This window comes from Chiloscyllium plagiosum, chromosome 40, assembly GCF_004010195.1.
Source record: "Chiloscyllium plagiosum isolate BGI_BamShark_2017 chromosome 40, ASM401019v2, whole genome shotgun sequence".
NCBI classification, from domain to species: domain Eukaryota; kingdom Metazoa; phylum Chordata; class Chondrichthyes; order Orectolobiformes; family Hemiscylliidae; genus Chiloscyllium; species Chiloscyllium plagiosum.
In genome coordinates this window covers 6,775,681-6,795,068 of record NC_057749.1, presented here as the reverse complement: position 1 = coordinate 6,795,068, position 19,388 = coordinate 6,775,681, and the positions used below count along the sequence as shown (strand labels likewise).

The window sequence follows — 19,388 nt, the reverse complement described above, 5'->3', positions numbered from 1 at the left end:
GATAAGGGGGCTGTAGCTTTCTGTGGATGGACCCTTGTCATTGTGAGCTCACCGGTGAGCTGTTTCTGTGAAAGGTTTGAAATCAGAGTGAAAGAACATTCAGTTGACTGTGAGCATTGTCCATTTCAACTTCTCAAACTTTGGATTGAAATTGGACGAACCAAGGCAAATGTTTTAACGGTTCATCCAAAGTGCTCCGGTGAGATGGCTAAAGTAAATTCATCAAAAATTTCTGAATGGCCATGATAGATGTCAGATAAAACTGAACTTATGTGGCATGGTGGTTCAGTGGTTAGCACTGCTGCTTCACAGTACCAGGGATGTGGGTTTAATCCCAGTCCTAGGTGAATGTCTGTGTGGGGTTTCCATTTTCTTTCTGTGGGTTTCTTCCCACAGGCCAAAGATGGGCAAGTAGATTAGACATGGGAAATGCAGGGTCACTGGGATAGAGTGGGATGTTGTTCTGAGGGGTAGTCTGGATGCAATGGACTGAATGGCCTGTTTCCACAGTATACAGACTTTATGAAGTGATGCATTGTACAGTGGAAGAGGAAAAATGTTTGCACTCAAATGTCATCAAATTAATTATGTAGCCTACTAATAATGGTGACCATGAACCCATAATTGACTATCATAAAAACCCATCTGGTTCTCTAAAACCTTTAGGAAGGGAATCTGCTGTCATTTCCTGATTTCACCTACATGTGACTCCAGACCCACAGCAATATGCTTGACTCTTAACTGCCCTCTGAAATGCCCTAGCAATTCAATCAGTTTAGGGGCAATTAGGATTGGGCAACAAAAGCTGGGCTTGCCAACAAGAGTTTCAGCCCATGAAAGAATAAAAGAAAGCTTAACAAGTGCAATCATTGCAAAGGAGTTAGCAACAGGAAGGTGTTGGCCTAGTGGTATTGTCATTCGATTATTAATCCAGCAACCCAGGTACTGTTCTACAGACCCAGGTTTGAATCCCATCATGGGAGATGGTGAAGTTGAAGTTAGTTAAAAAAAGGTCTGGAATTAAGAGTCTAATGTGGGCCATGAAATAATTGTTTGGGAAAACCGATTTGGCTCATTAATGTCACTTCGGGAAGGAAGCAAGACAATTGTTGTTCTTATCTGGTCTACATGTGACTCCAGCCCCACAGAAATGTGGTTGACTCTTAGCTGCCCACTGGGCAATTAGGGATGGGCAATAAGTGTTGGCAGTAGCCAGAAGCAAACACATCCCATGAACAGGTTTTTTTTTAAAAACCTAAATCGAAGTTTTTTTTCACGACTGTTGAACATGGGTCTGAAAGGGTTAATATTGAGGAATGTCATGAACATGGCCCAACATGTTGATATCATGTGGACTTGTGGGCAAAACAGCTTAGGTCAAGTAGGTGAAAGTTAACACTGCAGATGCTGGAGATCAGAATTAAGATTAGAGTGGTGCAGGAAAAGCAATGTCCGAGGAGCAGGAAAATTGATATTCCGAGCAGGTGCCCTTCATCAGGAATGAGGCTGGGAGCCTCCGGGGTGGAGAGATAAATGGGAGGGAGTTGGGGCTGGGGCGAAGGTAGCTGGACGGTGGTGGGGATAAAGGTGATTGGTCGGAGAGGAGGGTGGAGCAGATAGGTGGGAAGGATGATTGGCAGGTCAATGAGGACGGTGCTAAGCTGGCAGGTTGGAACTGGCGTAAGGTGGGAGGAGGGGAAATGAGGAAACTGGTGAAGTCCTGGGGTTGAAGTGTTCCGAAGCAGAAGATGAGGCATAGGTGGTGAGGGAGTGGTGATGGAGGAGGCCCAGGATTTGCATGTCCTCAGCAGAGTGGGAGGGGGAGTTAAAATGTTGGGCTACGGGGCAGTGGGGTTGATTGGTGTGGGTGTCCCGGAGATGCTACCTAAAGCGCTTTGCGAGAAGGTGTCCAGTCTCCCCAATGTAAAGGAGACCGCATCGGGAGCAATGGTTACAATAACTGACATTTGTGTTTCACAGGTGAAACTTTGATGGATGTGGAAGGCTCCTGTGGGGCCTTGGACGGAGGTGAGGGAGGAGGTGTGGGCACAGGTTTTGCAATTCCTGCGGTGGCAGAGGGAAAGTGCCAGGATGGGAGGGTGGGTTGGGGGGGCGTGGACCTTACTAGATAGTCACAGAGGGAAAGGTCTTTGTGGAAAGCGGATAGGGATGCAAGGGAAATATATCCAGTTGGTGGAGTCCATTTGTAGGTGGCAGAAATGTCACCAGATGATGCAACTTATGCAGAGTTTGGTGGGGTGGAAGGTGTGGACCAGGGGTGTTCTGTCCTTGTTGCGGTTGGAGGGGTGGGGTTCGAAGTTGGAAGTGGGGGGCTTGGATGAGATGCATTGGAGGGCATCTTCAACCATGTGGGAGGGGAAATTATGGTCTTGAAAGAAGGAAGCTTTGGTCAAGTGTCAACAGGAGTGTCAAGATCGCTGTAACAATCTCTATTATAGCAATGTAACCTCCAATAAATTGCAATGAACTTCTTGTAGTTCAATGAAAGAGCTTTTTCCAGTTAGACCAGAAAGTTATTTTCCATTACCACACTGCACATACAAAACTCACCTTATCACTGTACATAATCTGTGTTCCATTATATTTACATTATCATCACATAGTTTGCTTAATCTTTAAATTGCACATTACATATTTTAATAAGATTTTCTTTCTGGTTCATAAACCTAATGGAGACTGATGAAATGCCTCCTTATTATGAAATTAGCTATTGAGGTTTTGTATCTTCTCAGTTTCTTTGGTATTCTGCTGGTCTAACACCTAAGTTTCAGCAGGAGGTAATGGTTGATCCGAGGATATTCAAGGCCATTATAATTGCATTGTTTGTTGAATTTGTTTTGCCAGTAAGGGCAAAGAAAAAATCTTTGCATTTCTTTTCTCAAGAGGCTCTCACCCCATCGGTAGAACAATTGTAATTACAACACAGAAGGAAGGCCATTGGACCAACATTGATGATAGTTCTTCTGTTGGCATCATTCAATGTAATTCTACTTCCCTGGACTTTCCAAATACCCTGGCACATTGTTTTCCATTCAAATATTAATTCGATTTCCTTTTAAATAATCAGTTGGTTTCCGCCTCAGTAGCCACTTCCAGTAAAGCATTTTGAGTTCTAAATGACCATATGTTCAAAAGTAATTCTCCACATTATGCTGCTCCATTTTGCTCAGAATTATGTTGATTCTATTTTTCTCATTAACGTTTTGCTAAACTGTGGAGAGAAACTTTCACAAAACCTAATTATGACAATCTCCATTATCCTTCTCTGCTTCACCCGTAGGTCTGGGACAAGTAAGTTTAACTTCATCCCAAAAACATTTCAGTCCTGGTATCCTTCGGCTAAGTGTCTACTGTACTATTATTTTCAGATTCTTTGCACATATACCAAAAGATTATGATCACTCGGGTTTGTTTCATTATTTCTAATACAGAAACCAATAGAATCATAGAGTCGTTGAGATGTACAGCACAGAAGCAGACCTTGCGCTCCATCTCATCCTTAATCTACTCCCATTTGCTAGCACTTGGTCCATATCCCTCTAAACCCTTCCTATTCATATCCCCATCCAGTACTGTCACTTTATTTGGAGAATTTTAATACAAAGGATTGTATTCCAAACTCCAATTATCCATGCCAATGTCTTGCACACAGTAATCTTCTCATTTTTTCAATACCTGATGTTTAAAAATGATAAAATCATGAGGGGCATGGGCCAAAGTCTTTTCCCCAGGGTAGGGGGAGTCCAAAACTAGAGGGAATAGATTTAGAGTGAGAGGGGAAAGATATAAAAGGGACGTAAAGGGCAACTTTTTCACACAGAAGATGTTGTGTGTATGGAATGAGCTGCCAGATGAAGCAGTGGAGGCTGGTACAGTTACAACATTTAAAAGGCATCTGGATGGGTACATGAATAAGTAGGGTTTACAGGGATATGGGCCAAATGTTGCCAATGTAGCTGACTCTTTACTGCCCTCTGGCAGAATAGAGATGGGCAACAAATTCTGGCTTAGCTAGCGACACCATCATCCTGTGAATGAATCTTTGAAAACATGGGACTGGATATCTGGTCAGAATGGATGAGTTGGACCGAAGGGTCTGTTTCCTTATTTACAACTCTATGACTCTAAAGCTTCCTCTTAATTTCCCACATTAATCATTGATCTGTGGGTCCCTCTATTCCTTCTCTCTCTGATATTTTCTTTAAACCAGCTTGTACATATTCCTCAAATGACGAATCAGCAGACAGAGAGGAGAAGAGGTGCAGTGGCTAATGGACTGGTGCAGAGCCAACAACCTGTCTCTGAACATGGGCAAGACGAAAGAGATGGTTGTTGACTTCAGGAGGGCACAGAGTGACCACTCTCCATTGGATATCAATGGCTCCCCCCGTGGAGATCGTGAGGAGCACCATAGTTCTTGGCGTACATCTGGTAGAGAATCTCACCTGGACCCTCAACACCAGCTCCATAGCCAAGAAAGCCCAGCAGCATCTCTACATTTTGCACGGGCTGAGGAAAGCCCACCTCCCACCCTCCATTCTCACCACATTCTACTGAGGGTCAGGCGGCATCCAAGGAGCAGGAAATCACCACTGAAGGGCTTTTGCCTGAAATGTCGATTTTCCTGCTCCTTGGATTCTGCCTGACCTGCTTGCTTTTCCAGCACCACTCTAATATTGATTCTAATCTCCAGCATCTGTGGTACCCACGTCTGCCTACATTCTCCAGAGGGTTCATTGAGAGCACCCTGAGCTGCTGCATCACTGCCTTGTTCGGGGATTGCACCGTCTCAGATCGTAAGACCCTACAACGGATCGTGAGGACAGCTGAGAGGATCATTGGGGTCTCTCTTCCCTCCATTACAGGCATCTACACCACACGCTGCATCCGAAAGGCTAAAAGCGTTGTGGAAGACCCCACAACACCCCTAAAACTCTTCTACCTCCTGCCATCTGGCAAAAGACACCAGAGCATTCAGTTTCTCATGACCAGACTGTGCGACAGTTTCTTCCCCCGAATCATCAGGCTCCTTAACACAGCATGATTGGGCACTTTACCATCTGAAATACTTTGCACGACTTTGAAATGTCTATTATTTAGCATTCTTCTATTGCACTGAAACTTGCACTTTATGCCGTGGATGATTGTGTAGTTCGTGCTGTCTATGTAGCACCCTTGTTCCTGGAGGAACGTTTTCTCTTTTTTTTTACTGTGTAAGGTGTATGTGATAGAAATGGCAAATATAAAGTTACTCTACCGTACTCATGCTGTGCCAAGTTAAAAATCACACAACACCAGGTTATAGTCCAACAGGTTTAATTGGAAGCACATTGCTCCTTTTTCTCAGTTGTGCGTTTCTCTGCATTCATCATCTATCTGCCCATCTTTCTAACTTCAGCAGGAACTTCAGTTTAAGAAGCAGCAGTAAAAACACTTGGGAAATGCCAATCAAAAGCTCAACCCTCTTCTTGATTTCATTAACCCTGTGAACAATGAGATCTTTCCTGCATACGCTCTTGTTCCTTTCGGCACTGACCAGTTTTTGTTCACAACACTCCTTGTTCCATAAGACTCTATTCATCTTCATTCTTCCAATTTTTAATTAGCCAAGGCGAGGAAAGAACGAAACACAAACAGAAATTGCTGGAAAAACTCAGCAGGTCTGGCAGCATCTGTGCAAAGAAAGCAGAGTTAAAGTTTCAGGTCTGGTGGCCCTTCCTCCGAACTGATAGTAGCTAGAAAAATGTTGATTTTTGTGCAGAAGATAGGGTGGAGGGAAAGGGTAAGGAGTAAATAATAGGAGAGAATAGAGCCCAAAAAGAGACAAGAACAATTGGACAGACAAAAGAATGGATAACAAACTGGCTGGGAGAGTGAATAGCTGTTAATGGAGACTGTCTGTGAGTAACAATAGTACTGTGTAATGACAGACTACATGATAACAAGGCCTGGTGTGTGGGGTAGGGGGCTAGGACATGGAGGAGTTCAGGTCCTAAAATTATTGAACTCGATATTGAGGCCGGGGGGAGGGGGGCTTCTGGGTCCCCAAGTAGAAAATGAGATGCTGTTCTTCCAGCTTGCACTGAGCTTCACTGGAGTACTGCACCAAGCCTGAGATAGATGTTGGCCAGGGAACAGGGTGGGGTGTTAAAATGGCAGGCAACTGGAAGCTCAGGGTTTTTTATGGGCAGAACGTAGGTGTTCTGCAAAGCGCAGTTTACGCTTTAATTCCCCAATGTAGAAGAGAGCACATTGTGAGCAGCAAATGCAGATGACAAGATTACATGAAGTGCAGGTAAAGTGCTGCTTGGGCCCCTGTATATTGAGGAGGAAGGAGGTAAATGGACAGGTGTTACACCTTCAGCAGTTGCAGGGGAATGTGCCGCGGGGCTGTGGGCGGATTGTTGGGTGTGAAGGAAGAGTGGACCAGGGTGTTCCAGAGGGAATGGTCCATGCGGAAGGTGGATAAGGGAGGGGAAGGGAATATGTGACTGGAAGAGAGTCTAGCTGAAGAATTCATCGGTGAAAACTTGTATTTGAAAGAATTTATCTTTGATCCCACTTTACCTCCACAGTCTGGAGCTTGGGCAAAGACTGCTGCTGGCACATTAACTTGCACCAAGTCTGTTCATCCATCATGTCTGTGCTTACTGAATCACAGAGTCATTCATGTATGGAAACAGACCGTAACAGTCCAACTCGTTAATACTGTCCAAGTTTCCCAAAGCAAACTAGTTCCATTTGCTTGTGTTTGGCCAATACCACTCTCGACCTTCCCTGTTCATGCAAGTGTCCAAATGTTTTTTTAACATTATAACTCCACTTCTTCTTGCAGTTCATTCCACATACGAACCACCCATCTCCATGAAGGCATTGCCCCTCAGGACTCTTTTATATCGTTCTCCTTTCACCTTAAAAATAGGTCCCTAGTAGTTTAGAACTTGCCCACCCTAGGCATTGCTAATCACCTTATCTATGTCCCTCATAATTTTATAATCTTCTATAAGGTCAGCAACCTCCTACACTCCAATGAGAAAAGTCCCAACCTATCCAATCTCTCCTCACAACTCAAAGCCTGGTAAATCTTTTCTGAACCAATGCCAATTTAATAATATTCTTCCTATAGCAGGGCGACTAGAACAGTACACAGTACTCCAGAAGAGGCCTCACCAATACCCTGTACAGCCACATCCCAGCTCCTATATTCAGTGGTCTGCGCAATGAAGGCAAGTGTGCTAAATGCCTTCTTAACCAGCCTGTCCACCTTTTGACAATACATAACTTCTAAGCTGCTTATTGTTATTTTCAAATCTCTCCAAGACCTCCTCTTCCTATTTCTGTAACCATCGTCCGTTCCTGCATTCATTCGATTGTAGTCCTTCCACATGTCTGGTCTTCATCTATAAACCAATGACTTCAGATTCTTCCATTTAAAACTCTGCAATTCTCTCTCTCTCTTTGTCTCTCTTTGCCAGTCTTTCTGCCAGTACGATGCTCCTTAAAACCCTTTTTTTGGGGGTATTCTAATAAATCTTTACTTGGTTTGATGTCACATTTCATTGGAAAGCCCCACCTCGGGTTGTATTTGCCTCCATAAAGGCACTGCATAAATGCAGGCTCTTGTTGTTGCTTTGTGACTGCTTAGAGGTTTCTCCCATGGAGTGAAAAATTTATTGTTGTTGTTGTTGGAGGAGAAGACAGAAAAACTCAACCGATAACATGTGCAGAACCCAAAAAAATACTCTCGCACCAAGAAAATGAAGGGAAACATTAATGCACCTAAAGAAATCTTTTCATCCGGCTGCTTTAACGGTTGCAGAGCACTCGAAAGATTTCCACTCCCCCCTCACCCCTCTCCAAGCTTTAACTTGACAAGATATGAAATCTAAATAGTGCAGTGACGCATAAAGGGGTCACAGCAATGAGTCACACCCCAGCACTTCATCTGCAAGATGTCTGTTTCTTGCAGGAGGCAGTTTGTGAGCTATGGCTTCACGGGGGATAACTTCTGTCAGACATTCAGCTGAGGGATTCAGTGAAGGGGCAGGCACAGAGAAGTGTTCTTTAACCTTTGCAAGACGCTGCTGTGGAATTTCTGAATCTCACTGATGCATGAACAACAAGGAGAGAGGCAGATGTTAGTTTTTATTTGCACAGTTAATTTCCTCATTCCTTTGTTCCAAAACGATCGTGTTAATTGGCAAATGGTCCACGCTTCATCCATTTTACAGATTGTCCCTCGTGTGTCGCCACACTGGGAACTGCAAAATATGTTAAAATTGTCCCCCTCTCTTACTTGCTGATAAACTCACTCATGGTATTTGGAAGTGTATAGTAGCTCCTTAGAGGATTAAGATGCCCTTTCTTTGTTTCAGAAGATAGAAAGCTCTTTGTGGGCATGCTGGGAAAACAGCAAACGGAGGACGACGTCAGGAGACTATTTGAATCCTTTGGCTCCATTGAAGAGTGTACCATTCTTAGAGGCCCTGATGGAACCAGTAAAGGTTAGTTACCCCTTTCAACCTCAATCCATTGCTTTCCTTTTTTGTATGGTTATAGGGCAGCAAAGTAGGACAGTCTCTAGATTAGAGTGGTGTGGGAAAAGCACAGCAGGTCAGGCAGCATCCGAGAAGCAGGAAAATTGACATTTCAGGCAAAAGCCCTTCATCGATTTTCCTGCTCCTCGGATGCTGCCTGACCTGCCGTGCTTTTCCAGCACCGCTCTAATCTTGACTGTAATCTCCAGCATCTGCAGTCCTTGTATTTACCTAGGACAGTCTCTAGTCAACTCAGCCTGAAAATGTTCTGCAGGTGAGTTTACTGAGTTAACTCATGGTCGTGTGGTATTAGGCAGCTTGGTTTAACAAAGCGATTGACATCTGACAAGTTAATTGGTTTGTTAATTTACTGACTTGCTGATCATTCAAGGGACATGCCGAGTTAGCTCAGTTGGTCTGAGATGTGGAATGATGCCAACAGCATAGGCTCAATTCCAGCCCTGGATTAGAGTGGTGCCGGAAAAGCACAGCAGGTCAGGCAGCATCTGAGGAGCAGGAAAATTGACGTTTCTGGCAAAAGTCCTTCATCAGCTGTATTCCTGATGAAGGGCTTTTGCCTGAAACGTCGATTTTTCTGCTCCTCAGATACTGCCTGAACTGCTGTGCTTTTCCAGCACCACTCTAATCTAGAATCTGGTTTCCAGCATCTGCATTCATTGTTTTTACCTCAATTTCAGCCCTGGCTGAGGTCACCGTGTCAGAAGTCACATGACACCCGGCTTTATACGGCAACTCAGTGGCTCAGTGATTAGCACTGCTGCCTCGCAGCATCGGGCCCCGGGTTCATTTCTACCCTCAGGTGACTTCTGTGTGGAGCTTGCACATTCTCGCTGTATCTGTGTGTGTTTCCTTTGGTTGCTCCAGTTTCTTCCCGCAGTCCAGAGATGGGTGGGTTAGCCATGGTAAATTGCTCCATAGTGTTCAGGGATGTGCAGGCTAACTGAATTAACCATGAGAAAATGTGGAGATATAGGGTAGAGGAGTGGATGGGATGCTCTTTTGAGGGTTGATGTGGACTCGATGGGCCAAATGGTCTGCTTCCATTCTATAGGGATTCTATGAGTCCAACAGGTTTATTTGAAATCACAAGCTTTCAGAGCACTGCACCAGATCACCCGCCGAAGGGACAGCACTACGAAAGCTTGTGATTTCGAACAAACCTGTTGGACTATAACCTGGTGTTGTGTGACTTCTGACTTTGTCCACCCCAGGCAATACCGGCACCTCCACATTCAGGTAACCATGAAAGACTTTCCTTCTCAACCTCTCCCCTCATCTGGGAAATGGTGACCCACAGGTTAAACTCACCATCAGTCATCTCTTTCTCTCTCTCCAATGGCCTTCTGGGATCATTGAAAACCTTGCCTTCACCTTGTTAAGTTATAAAACTAAGATTAGCAGACTCGTTAAACTGATTAATTGCTGTACGCTGTTGGAATAGTTGATTGTCCTATTATTCAATCATGGATGTGCATATCACAGATAAGACCAGTGTGCGTTGTCCATCCCTGAGGAAGTGGTGATGAGCCACCTTCCTGAAGTCTGTGTGACGAAGGGAGTTAATCAGTGCCATTAGGAAGAGAATTCCCCAATTATGACCAAAGGACAGTGAGAGGACAACAATGTCATTCCAAGTGAAACTGATGTGCGGTTGGGAGGGGAACTTGCGGTTGGTTGTGTCTCCAAGAGTCTGCTGCTCTTATCTTTCTCGGTGGTTAAAAAATCATGGGGTTTGGAAGGTGTTGAAAAGCAAGCCTTTGCCGTTAGTGCAGGGCATCTCTTGTACAGTACACACTGCTGCCACTTCCCATCATTGGTGAAGGCAGGGAATGTTGAAGGTGGTAGATGGGGTGCCAATCAAGCACTCCCTGCTTTGTTCTGGATGATGTTGAGTTTCTTGAGTGCTGTTGGAGTATATTCATTTAGGCAAATGGACAAGTGTATTCTGTCTTGTACCTTGCAGCTGATGGAAACCCTTTAGGAGTTTAGAGATAAATTACTTGCAGCAGAATGTCCAGCTTCTGACATATTCTCTTTTACTAGACAATTTACCTGGCTGCTCTAGTTAAGTTTCTGATCAATGGTGACCTGAAGACACTGATTGAGAAAGAGTTTGTGAGTCCGATGTGACACTTCTTTCAGTTTGAAGAAGGGTTGTACTGGACTTTAAACATCAACGCTGTTTCTCTCTCCGCAGTTGCTGCCAATACTGCTGGGATTCTCCAGCAATTTCTGTTTTTTTTTTAAATTTCAGATTGCCAGTATCTGCAATATTTTGCTTTTATTCAAGATGTTGATCAGTGAGGAGGGGGTGGCTAGGGCAGGTAAGGGTTTCAGCAATGTCAGTGCCATTGAGTGTCAAAGGGAGATGGTCAAAGTCTGACATTCGCCAGGTAAGAAGAAAGGCAGTCTGCTTTCAGTAACTAAGGGAGTGGAGTTGATGTTTCAATATGGCCCTGCTTACTGCATTTTTCAATTGAAACCAAAAGGCCATGGGTTGACCTGATAGACACAGAGTAAGTTGTTTCCAGCTGTGGAGAAAAATGTTTTCATCTGTAGGGGACTCCAGAATCAGAACTTATAAAGACAAAACAGTCACTGATAAGTCCAAAAGATTTAGGATTGAAATTGGCACTTTTGAAAGGGTAAGTGAGCAACATAAATGCACTTGAGAGAAAGCTAAGTATATCGGGGAGGAACAAATGCAGGGTCCTGCTGTTGACAAGGGAAGGGGAAGTGACGAATAAAGGCTAGAATGGACCAGTTGGGTCAAATGGCCACTCCCTATACTGTGGGCTCATTGTAATTCTGTGATACATCCTTGCAGTGCTGGAGTGGTGGTCTGGCATCTTGTGGAACATCAAGTGAATGAGGCATTGTGAGCAATAATCATACAATGAGATAATCCTCTCTGCTCTCTTGTCTCTTTCTTCTCATCTCCTAGGCTGTGCGTTTGTAAAATATTCCTCTCACGCAGAAGCCCAAGCAGCCATTAACAGCCTGCACGGAAGCCAGACTATGCCAGTAAGTCAGACACAAAGAAACAAGCTCATGAATAATTTGCGGCTTGCAGAATGCACTATTATGTCGAAAGATGATATTTACTTCTCTTGCATTGTCGCTGTTATTATAAAAAGTTTTTGCAACAGTTTCCCACCTCTGCCTTATTAAAATAATGCTACGTAGATAAATGTATCTGCAAATATCCATCCTCGAACAGTGCCATACAGTCCCTGTTTTTCAATGCAAACTTTTGCTTGCCTGAAGATTCGAGTCTTTAACCTCCTCCCCTCGTCAGCTCAGAGGACAAGTGCCACTTTTTCAAAGTGGTCAAGCCAAAGGTTGTAATGTACCATTAGCTTTTTAAATTTCCTTTTCATTGTCTCTGATCTTAGTGTCATTTCTCACGATGAAGGTGTACTGCTGCCAACAGTTAACCACACCGCATCCAAACCCCCATGTTTCCACTGAATCAAATAGTCATAGGATAGCTCAAATCCTCCAATGTCCAGCCTGTCCTTATAACTTAAACCATCCAGCCTCAATAACATCCTTTTAAATCTAGTCTGCGCCCTTTCCAATTAAGTTCTATCCTTCCTATAGCAAAGTGACCTTAACTGCAGACAGTACTCCAAAAATGAACTTAAAAGATTTAGAAGAATGAAGGGAGATCAAGTTAAGGTATTCGAGATGATAAAAGGTGTGGATAAAATAGACGTGGAGTGAATGCTTCCCCTTGTCAGCCATTCTAGGACAAGATATCACAGTCTTAGGATAAGGAGTAAAAAATTTAAAACAGAATTAAAGTGAAACTACTTCTCCCAAAGGGTTGTGAATCTGTGGAATTCCCTACCCCAAAGTGCAATGGATGCTGGCACAGTGAGTAAGTTTAAGGAGGAGTTAGACAGATTTTTAATTGGTAATAGGTTGAAGGGATATGGAGAGAAGGCAGGAAAATGGGGGTGAGGAGCATATCAGCCATGATCGCATGGTGGAGCAGGCTCGATAGGCCGAATGGCCTAATTCTGCTCCTATACCTTATCAACTTATGAACGTCCTGTACAGCCTTGCAGGCAGAAATTGGAAGATTCCAGCCACATCCTGCCGAAAGATTCTTATCCTCGTCAACAGCTGAATAAGCACCACTAAGTCTGCTGCTGTGCTTTAACTAATCTTTAGGAAAGTTTCAGTACTGATCGAGTTGTACTCTGAGGTTGGCTGTTGTTGAAGTACTAGTGTCAATGGAATAGAGGAGCATATGGCAGAAAATGTCTTGTACTTATGTAACACTGATGGTAGCACTCTACTCACTGCATGAAATACTCTTGAGGGCTGATCTTTGAAGTTAGTAGCTTTAATCCCAGGAGCTGCAAGAGCTTCCTAATTAGAAAAGCTACCCCATTCACACTCAGTTCAGGTCACGCTGTCCATATGCTTCAGGAAGCCGTGAACTTAGGTCTGTGCTGGAAGTGGTGGTGAGGGGAAGAAAATAAATTAATTTTCTTTTCTCTCTCCCAACCCTGATAAATTCATACCTTTCAGTTTGCACAGGTTTGCTTTACCAAACTGGGGATGGAGGGTTTCTGAGAAGAGATTCTTTCAACAGTGGTCTTAATCTTATCTCATTTCTTGATGTGCAAATAATTAATGAAGGAAAAGGTGTTAACTTTTCTAACTTGATGTCACAATCAATGAGGCAAGGTGGAAGAAACCAAAATAACTTGTGCTTATACAGCTCCTCCCAGGGTCTCAGGGCATTTCTAAGTTTTTTACAGCCACTCTTAAAGAATAGTCATTGTTATAATGTGGAAACAGAACCCATGGGAGAAACTTTACCATCTCCTATCAGCTGCTTGGAGACTGATTTTGGGAATTGGAACATCATATTGCAGCTGTACAGGACGTTGGTGAGGCCACTTCTGTGGTAGTGTTTGCAGTTCTGATCACCGTACTATAGGAAGGTTGTCATTAAGTTGGAGAGAGTGTGGAAAAGATTTACCAGGGTGTTACCCAGACTGAATTATAAGGAGAGGCTGGATAGGCTGGGATTTTTTTTCGCTGAAGCGTAGGAGGTTGAGAGGTGACCTTATAGAGGTTTATAAAACCGTGAGGAGTATTGATAAGGTGAATGGCAGGTGTCTCTTCCTTAAGGTGGGGGATTCAAGACTAGGAGGCTTTTGTTTAAGGTGAGAGGAGAAAGATTTAAGAAGGACACAGGGGCAACCTTTTACACTGAGAGTGGTTTGTGCGTGGAATGAACTTTCAGAGGGAATGGTGGATGCAGGTGCATTTACAACATTTAAAAGACATTTAGGTAAGGACATGAACAAAAAAATGTTTGGAGGGACATGTGTCAAATGCAAACACATGGGACAAGTTTAGTTTGGGATTTTGGTCAGCATGAATGGAAGGGTCTGTTTCCATACTGTATGACTCTATGACTCGATGATGTTGTAGAGGTTTATAAAATCATGAGTGGCTTAGATAAGGTGAATAGTGAAGGTTTTTTCCCTAGGGTAGGAGAGTCCAAGACACGACAGCATAATTTTAAGGTGAGAGGGGAAAGGTTTAAAGGGACTTTTTCACACAGAGGGTGGTGCGTATATGGAATGAACTGTCAGAGGAAGTGTTAGATGCAGGTACTGTCACAATATTTAAAACACATTTGGACTGTTACATGAATAGGGAAGCTTTAGATGGAAATAGGCCAAAACACAGGCAATGGGGACCAGGTTAGTTTGGGAAACATGATCAGCATGGATGAGTTGGACCGAATGATCTGTTTCTGTGCTGTATGACTCTATGACTCTGGTATAAAGTAGTGCGGTGCCTGTCCATCTCATATTCGCCTGCCCTGACCTGGCTCCTATCTTAGAGGAGGTGATGGAGCAGGTGAGAGGCCAGTTGACATCTTTAAGTGGACAAATAATGGCCACAATTGCCATGCCCTACTCCTGTCACCATTTTACCTGGGGCAGATGTTATCTCTCAGTACATCTTTAAGAGGTTAATATGCCATTACACCTTTAAGAATCATGGTCACAATACACCGTCACTGTATCATGAGACCTCGGGGTATAACAGACTCATACTCTATCTAACTCTGGGATCACCTGAAGCTTGATATTCTACTGGAAGCCTGGTGTACTCTACTGTCATCTAATAGCTCAGTACTGGCCCAGACACTATGTGCCTGAGGAATGTAACGTCATAGAGTCATAGAGATGTATAGCACGGAAACACACCCTTTGGTCCAACTCATCCATGCCAACCTGATAGCCCAACCCAATCTAGTCCCATCTGTTAGCACCTGGCCCATTTCCCTCTGAATCCTTCCTATTCATATACCCATCCAGATGCCTTTTAAATGTTGAAATTGTACCAGCCTCCACCACTTCCTCTGGCAGCTCATTCCATACACGTACCACCCTCTGAGTGAAAGCAAGGAGACCAGAATTGCACGCAATATTCCAACAGTGGCCTAATCAATGCCCTGCACAGCCACAACATGACCTCCCAACTCCGGTACTCAATTATCTGACCAATAAAGGAAAGTATAACAAACACCTTCACTATCCTCTCTACCTGCAACTCCACTTTTGAGGAGCTATGAACCTGCACTGCAAAGTCTCTTTGTTTTATATTCTTAACCATTTTCAGGCTCTTTATGAAGTCCCACCTCCATCGCTCAATTGCATTGCCTCTCCAATATTTCATAGCCAATATAAACTGGAATAGGCCATTCAGCCCCTCATACCTGCTGTGTCATTCAACCAGATCATGGCTGATCTTGATGCCTTTTGCCTGCTATATCCGCATATTCTTTGATATCTTGTAATATCCGGAATTGGGTTGCACTTTGAAGGGTCGGTATGGACTTGATGGACTGAATGGCCTGTTTCCGCACTGTAGGGATTCTATACTGGTGATCTGCACCAATGACCTACCTGCTATCTGTCCAACTGCACCTCCAACAATGCAGCGCTTCCTTGTTTATTTTATATTTTCCATATTTGCTTTGGATTTTGTAATCCATTCTTTGGAACAAATCTTGTGCTCAGAACCCTCCAGAGTGCTACCCACTGAGCCCCTGCTGAAGTAGTTTATGAGAAAGACATTACCTTGTTTGAGATGGTTAAATGTATTGACAAGAGCGTAGTATCATTGATGAGTATGCGTCATAATCTTTGCCCGGTATGTCTCATACATCAAACTCCCTCCTTATCAAAGTGGGTCCTCCCAATTGCCCACTTCTGTTTTTTTTCTACAGAGTTGAGATTTGTGCACTCTTAAATTTTTTTTTGGACTATGAATTGCTTTATTTGAGTCAAAAATTTAAAATATAAAAGAATGGGCGGCTGTTTAAAATGTCTGGCTGCAAAAATGGACAGCTGGTATAATGAGTTTAAGAGGGGGTCTGATTTCACTGCAGAGTTTTAACCAATCAATCAGTCTTGAGTAATTAAGCCTCAAATGATCAATGTCAATTTTTACTATACGTTATTCTGCAGTTGTGATCGTTGCCAACGTTCTGTTTCATTAGCAAAACAGTAAAAGGAAATTGGAGTTCGAAAGTATAATTCCACAGCATTCCAAATCCTGTCAAATAGGTAGAAATCCATTTGGCCAGCCAACAGTTTCCTTTCCTCCTGAACATCTCTCCTCCTTCTTCCAGGGGGCATCGTCCAGTCTCGTGGTGAAATTCGCAGACACGGACAAGGAACGCACTCTGCGACGCATGCACCAGATGGCAGGGCAGCTTGGCATCTTTAATCCAATGGCAATCCAGTTTGGCGCATATGGAGCCTACACTCAAGCGGTAGGTAGATCCAATGTCTCGCCAGCTGTGATATGCAATAAATAGGGCACAGCTGATGTGATGGGTTTACTTTGCATCTTAATGCAGGGGCCTTACAGCTCAGAATCAATTAGCAGTAGAGGAAGATATTCACTTCCATGTCAATCCCCCCACCTCCTCATAAAAGTGTTCATTTAATCACGAGCCCATTTTAGATATGTACGTCAAGTGAACGCCACTGGAATTATGCATTGGAATATACATTCTACACCTGGAGAATCCCTTCACACCTCTCACTTTGATCCTTTAGTGCTAATCTTCTATTTGTGTCCTGCATTGCCAGCTCTCAGATGAGTGCCCGTCATTTTTTAACGAGACCAAAACCCCACATCATTTGAAACCTTTTCCATCTGATCAGCTGTTCATCTTCCGTGAAAATAGCTCAAGTTTCTCTGGTGCCTTTTCGCAATATAGCTGGTAAATTCTGCCTTCTGACCATCCCGATACGCCTTGTTCAAAATGGTGTGAGCTATAAACTGCTGAGCAGTGAGATCTTCACATTGAGTGGTTCTGGCTGTCAGAGTCTGAGATGCACTAACTGGTTTCATGCTGTAACCACAGGGACCAAAAAAAACTTTTACGAGTGTTAACCATGAAATAATAGAATCTTCATGTCTACTTGTCTTGTTGAATTGGGGCTAAAGTATAAGAATGAGGGATTTGCTTATCAACCTCAGCCTTCTGTTCCATTTTAAAACAAGACAGTACATGTGCAGATCTATTGTTGCTTAAATTACCCTTGTCTTGTTCAGATCATTTCTCCCTTGTCTTTGGCGTATGGCAGATGCTTCTGCACAGTTTTTTCAATCTGCTGTGTCACACAGCTAGTCCGGTCGAATCAAACTCATTCTGCACAGCCACCGATCTTGCAACCGTTCATCTCAAGTTTATTAATACAACCAACCCTCACTGCCTCCAGCTTAGGGAATGTGTCATATCTGCTTCAGTCCCATTTGGCATCTCTGGCCAAGGCCAGGTTGAGGTGCATTGTTTAGGGACAGGAGAGAAGAGATTTCGCTTCTCAGCGGAAAGTTAGAGCGAGTACCAGTGCGAGGGTCCCAGGTCTCGGCATCAACCGGGGTGCGAGTGGAAGAGAAGAGATCACTTTCGGTGAGAAACTCTTGTTTGTGTTCTCTTTCAGTTGATGCAGCAACAGGCAGCTCTAATGGCAGCAGCGCAGGGCACCTACTTGAATCCGATGGCTGCGATCGCAGCGGCTCAGATGCAGCAGATGGCGGCGTTCAATGTGAACGGGCTGGTGGCAACGCCAATGACACCGTCATCAGGTATGCCGGTGACCCAGGCTGGAATCCTACTCTCACCTACTGATCCTCAGCGGTGGGAGTGAATTGTGTGCTTGTCTGCCTACCCTTTGTTCCCCTCTAGTAACACTGACGCAGGGGATGACCTAATGGTATTATTACTGGATTGTTCGTTCCAAAGACCCAGGTGATGTCCGGGGGACCTGGGTTCAAACCTCACCACAGCAGATGGTAGATTTTCAATTCAGTAAAGGATCTGGGCTTAAGAGTTTAATGATGACCATGAATCCATTGTCAAAAAAACCCAATTGGTTCCTAATGTCCTTTAGGGAAGGAAGCTGCCACTCTTATCTGCCTACATGTGACTTCAGACCCACAGAGATGTGGTTGACTCTCCCTGGGCAACTAGGGACGGGAAATAAATATTGAACTGTCCAGCAACAATCTCATGAATAAACCTTTAAAAAGTCATATCCGTCGCATTCTAAACACCAGGGAATCTATTCCTTGGAGTCCAGGTATTATTCTGTTACATCTGCACTGTTTTCCCTTCAAAGCCAATATGTCCTTCCTAAGGTGTGGTGCCTACAAACTGCTCACTGTTACTCTGGGTATGGCCTAAGTAAGCTCTGGATTGTTAAAACATGTTAATAGAGTCATACAGCTTGGAGACAGACCCTTCGGTCCAGCTCATCCATGCTGACCAAGTGCCCTCAATTAAACTAGTTCCATTTTCTGGAGTTTGCTGGTATCCCTTGAAACCTCTCCTATTCATGTACCTGTCCAAATGTCTTCTAAATGTTGTAACTATTCCTGCATCTACCACTTCTTCTGGCACCTTATTCCACACACACACACCACCCTCTGTGTGATAAAGTTTACCCTCAAGTCTCTTTTAATTCTTTCTCCTCTCACCTTAAAAATATGCCATCTGGTTTTGGACTTCCCCACCCTGGCAAAATGCCTTTGCTATTCACCCTATCTCTGCCCTTCATGATTTTATAAACCTCTATAAGGTCACCCCTCAACCTCCTACACTCCAGTGAAAAACATGCCAGCCTATCCAGCCTCTCCTTATAAAGCAAACCTTCAGTCCTGGCAACACCCTTATAAGCCTCTTCTTAAACTTCTCCAGTTTAATAATATCTTTCCTATAACAGCAGTATTCCAAAAATGGCCTCACCAACATCCTGTACAACCTCAACATGACATATCAACTTCTATTCACAAAGGTCTGAGCAGTGAAGGCAAACATACTAAACACCTTCGTAATCACCCTGTCTAATTCAAAGAACTATGTCCCTGAACCCTTCGGTCTCTCTATGTTCAACAGCATTACCCATGACCCTTGTATTTCACAAGGCCAGCCTTAAGTAATAATTTAACTTCAGCAAATGAACTGGGGCAGCAATAAGATGAAGATTCATTTTAGTTATGTAGAACATTGGTATACAGGATTTAGGAGCAGGAATAGGCCCTTCAGCCCTTCTAGTCTCATCCACCATTTGTTAAGACCATGCCTGATTTGGTTGTGCTCTCAACTCCTTTTCACTGGTTGCATATCATAACCCTCCTCTCTTTTATCTGCCAATATTCTGTCTAATTCACTCTCACATCCATTGGGATACTTCTTGGAGGGGTGGCTTAGACTTGATGGACTGAATGACCTGCTTCCACACTGTAGGGATT

General features: G+C 43.8%; 1 protein-coding gene across 12 annotated transcripts in view; it reads left to right on the top strand.

The window, feature by feature from the left end:
* celf6 (CUGBP Elav-like family member 6) overlaps positions 1-19,388 on the top strand; it is an 859,092-nt gene that overhangs the window by 757,433 nt on the left and 82,271 nt on the right. For 9 of the 12 annotated variants that reach the window (XR_006309810.1, XM_043680229.1, XM_043680223.1 and 6 more), the window contains 4 exons: positions 8,397-8,525; positions 11,524-11,603; positions 16,255-16,398; positions 17,579-17,723. Coding sequence is in view for 11 of the 12 variants with exons in the window: in XM_043680229.1 (XP_043536164.1) it covers positions 8,397-8,525; positions 11,524-11,603; positions 16,255-16,398; positions 17,579-17,723 (498 nt within the window). In the remaining variant the exon portion in view is untranslated. The remainder of the gene's footprint in view (positions 1-8,396; positions 8,526-11,523; positions 11,604-16,254; positions 16,399-17,578; positions 17,724-19,388) is intronic. The other 3 variants (XM_043680222.1, XM_043680225.1, XM_043680228.1) reach the window with 1 other exon arrangement.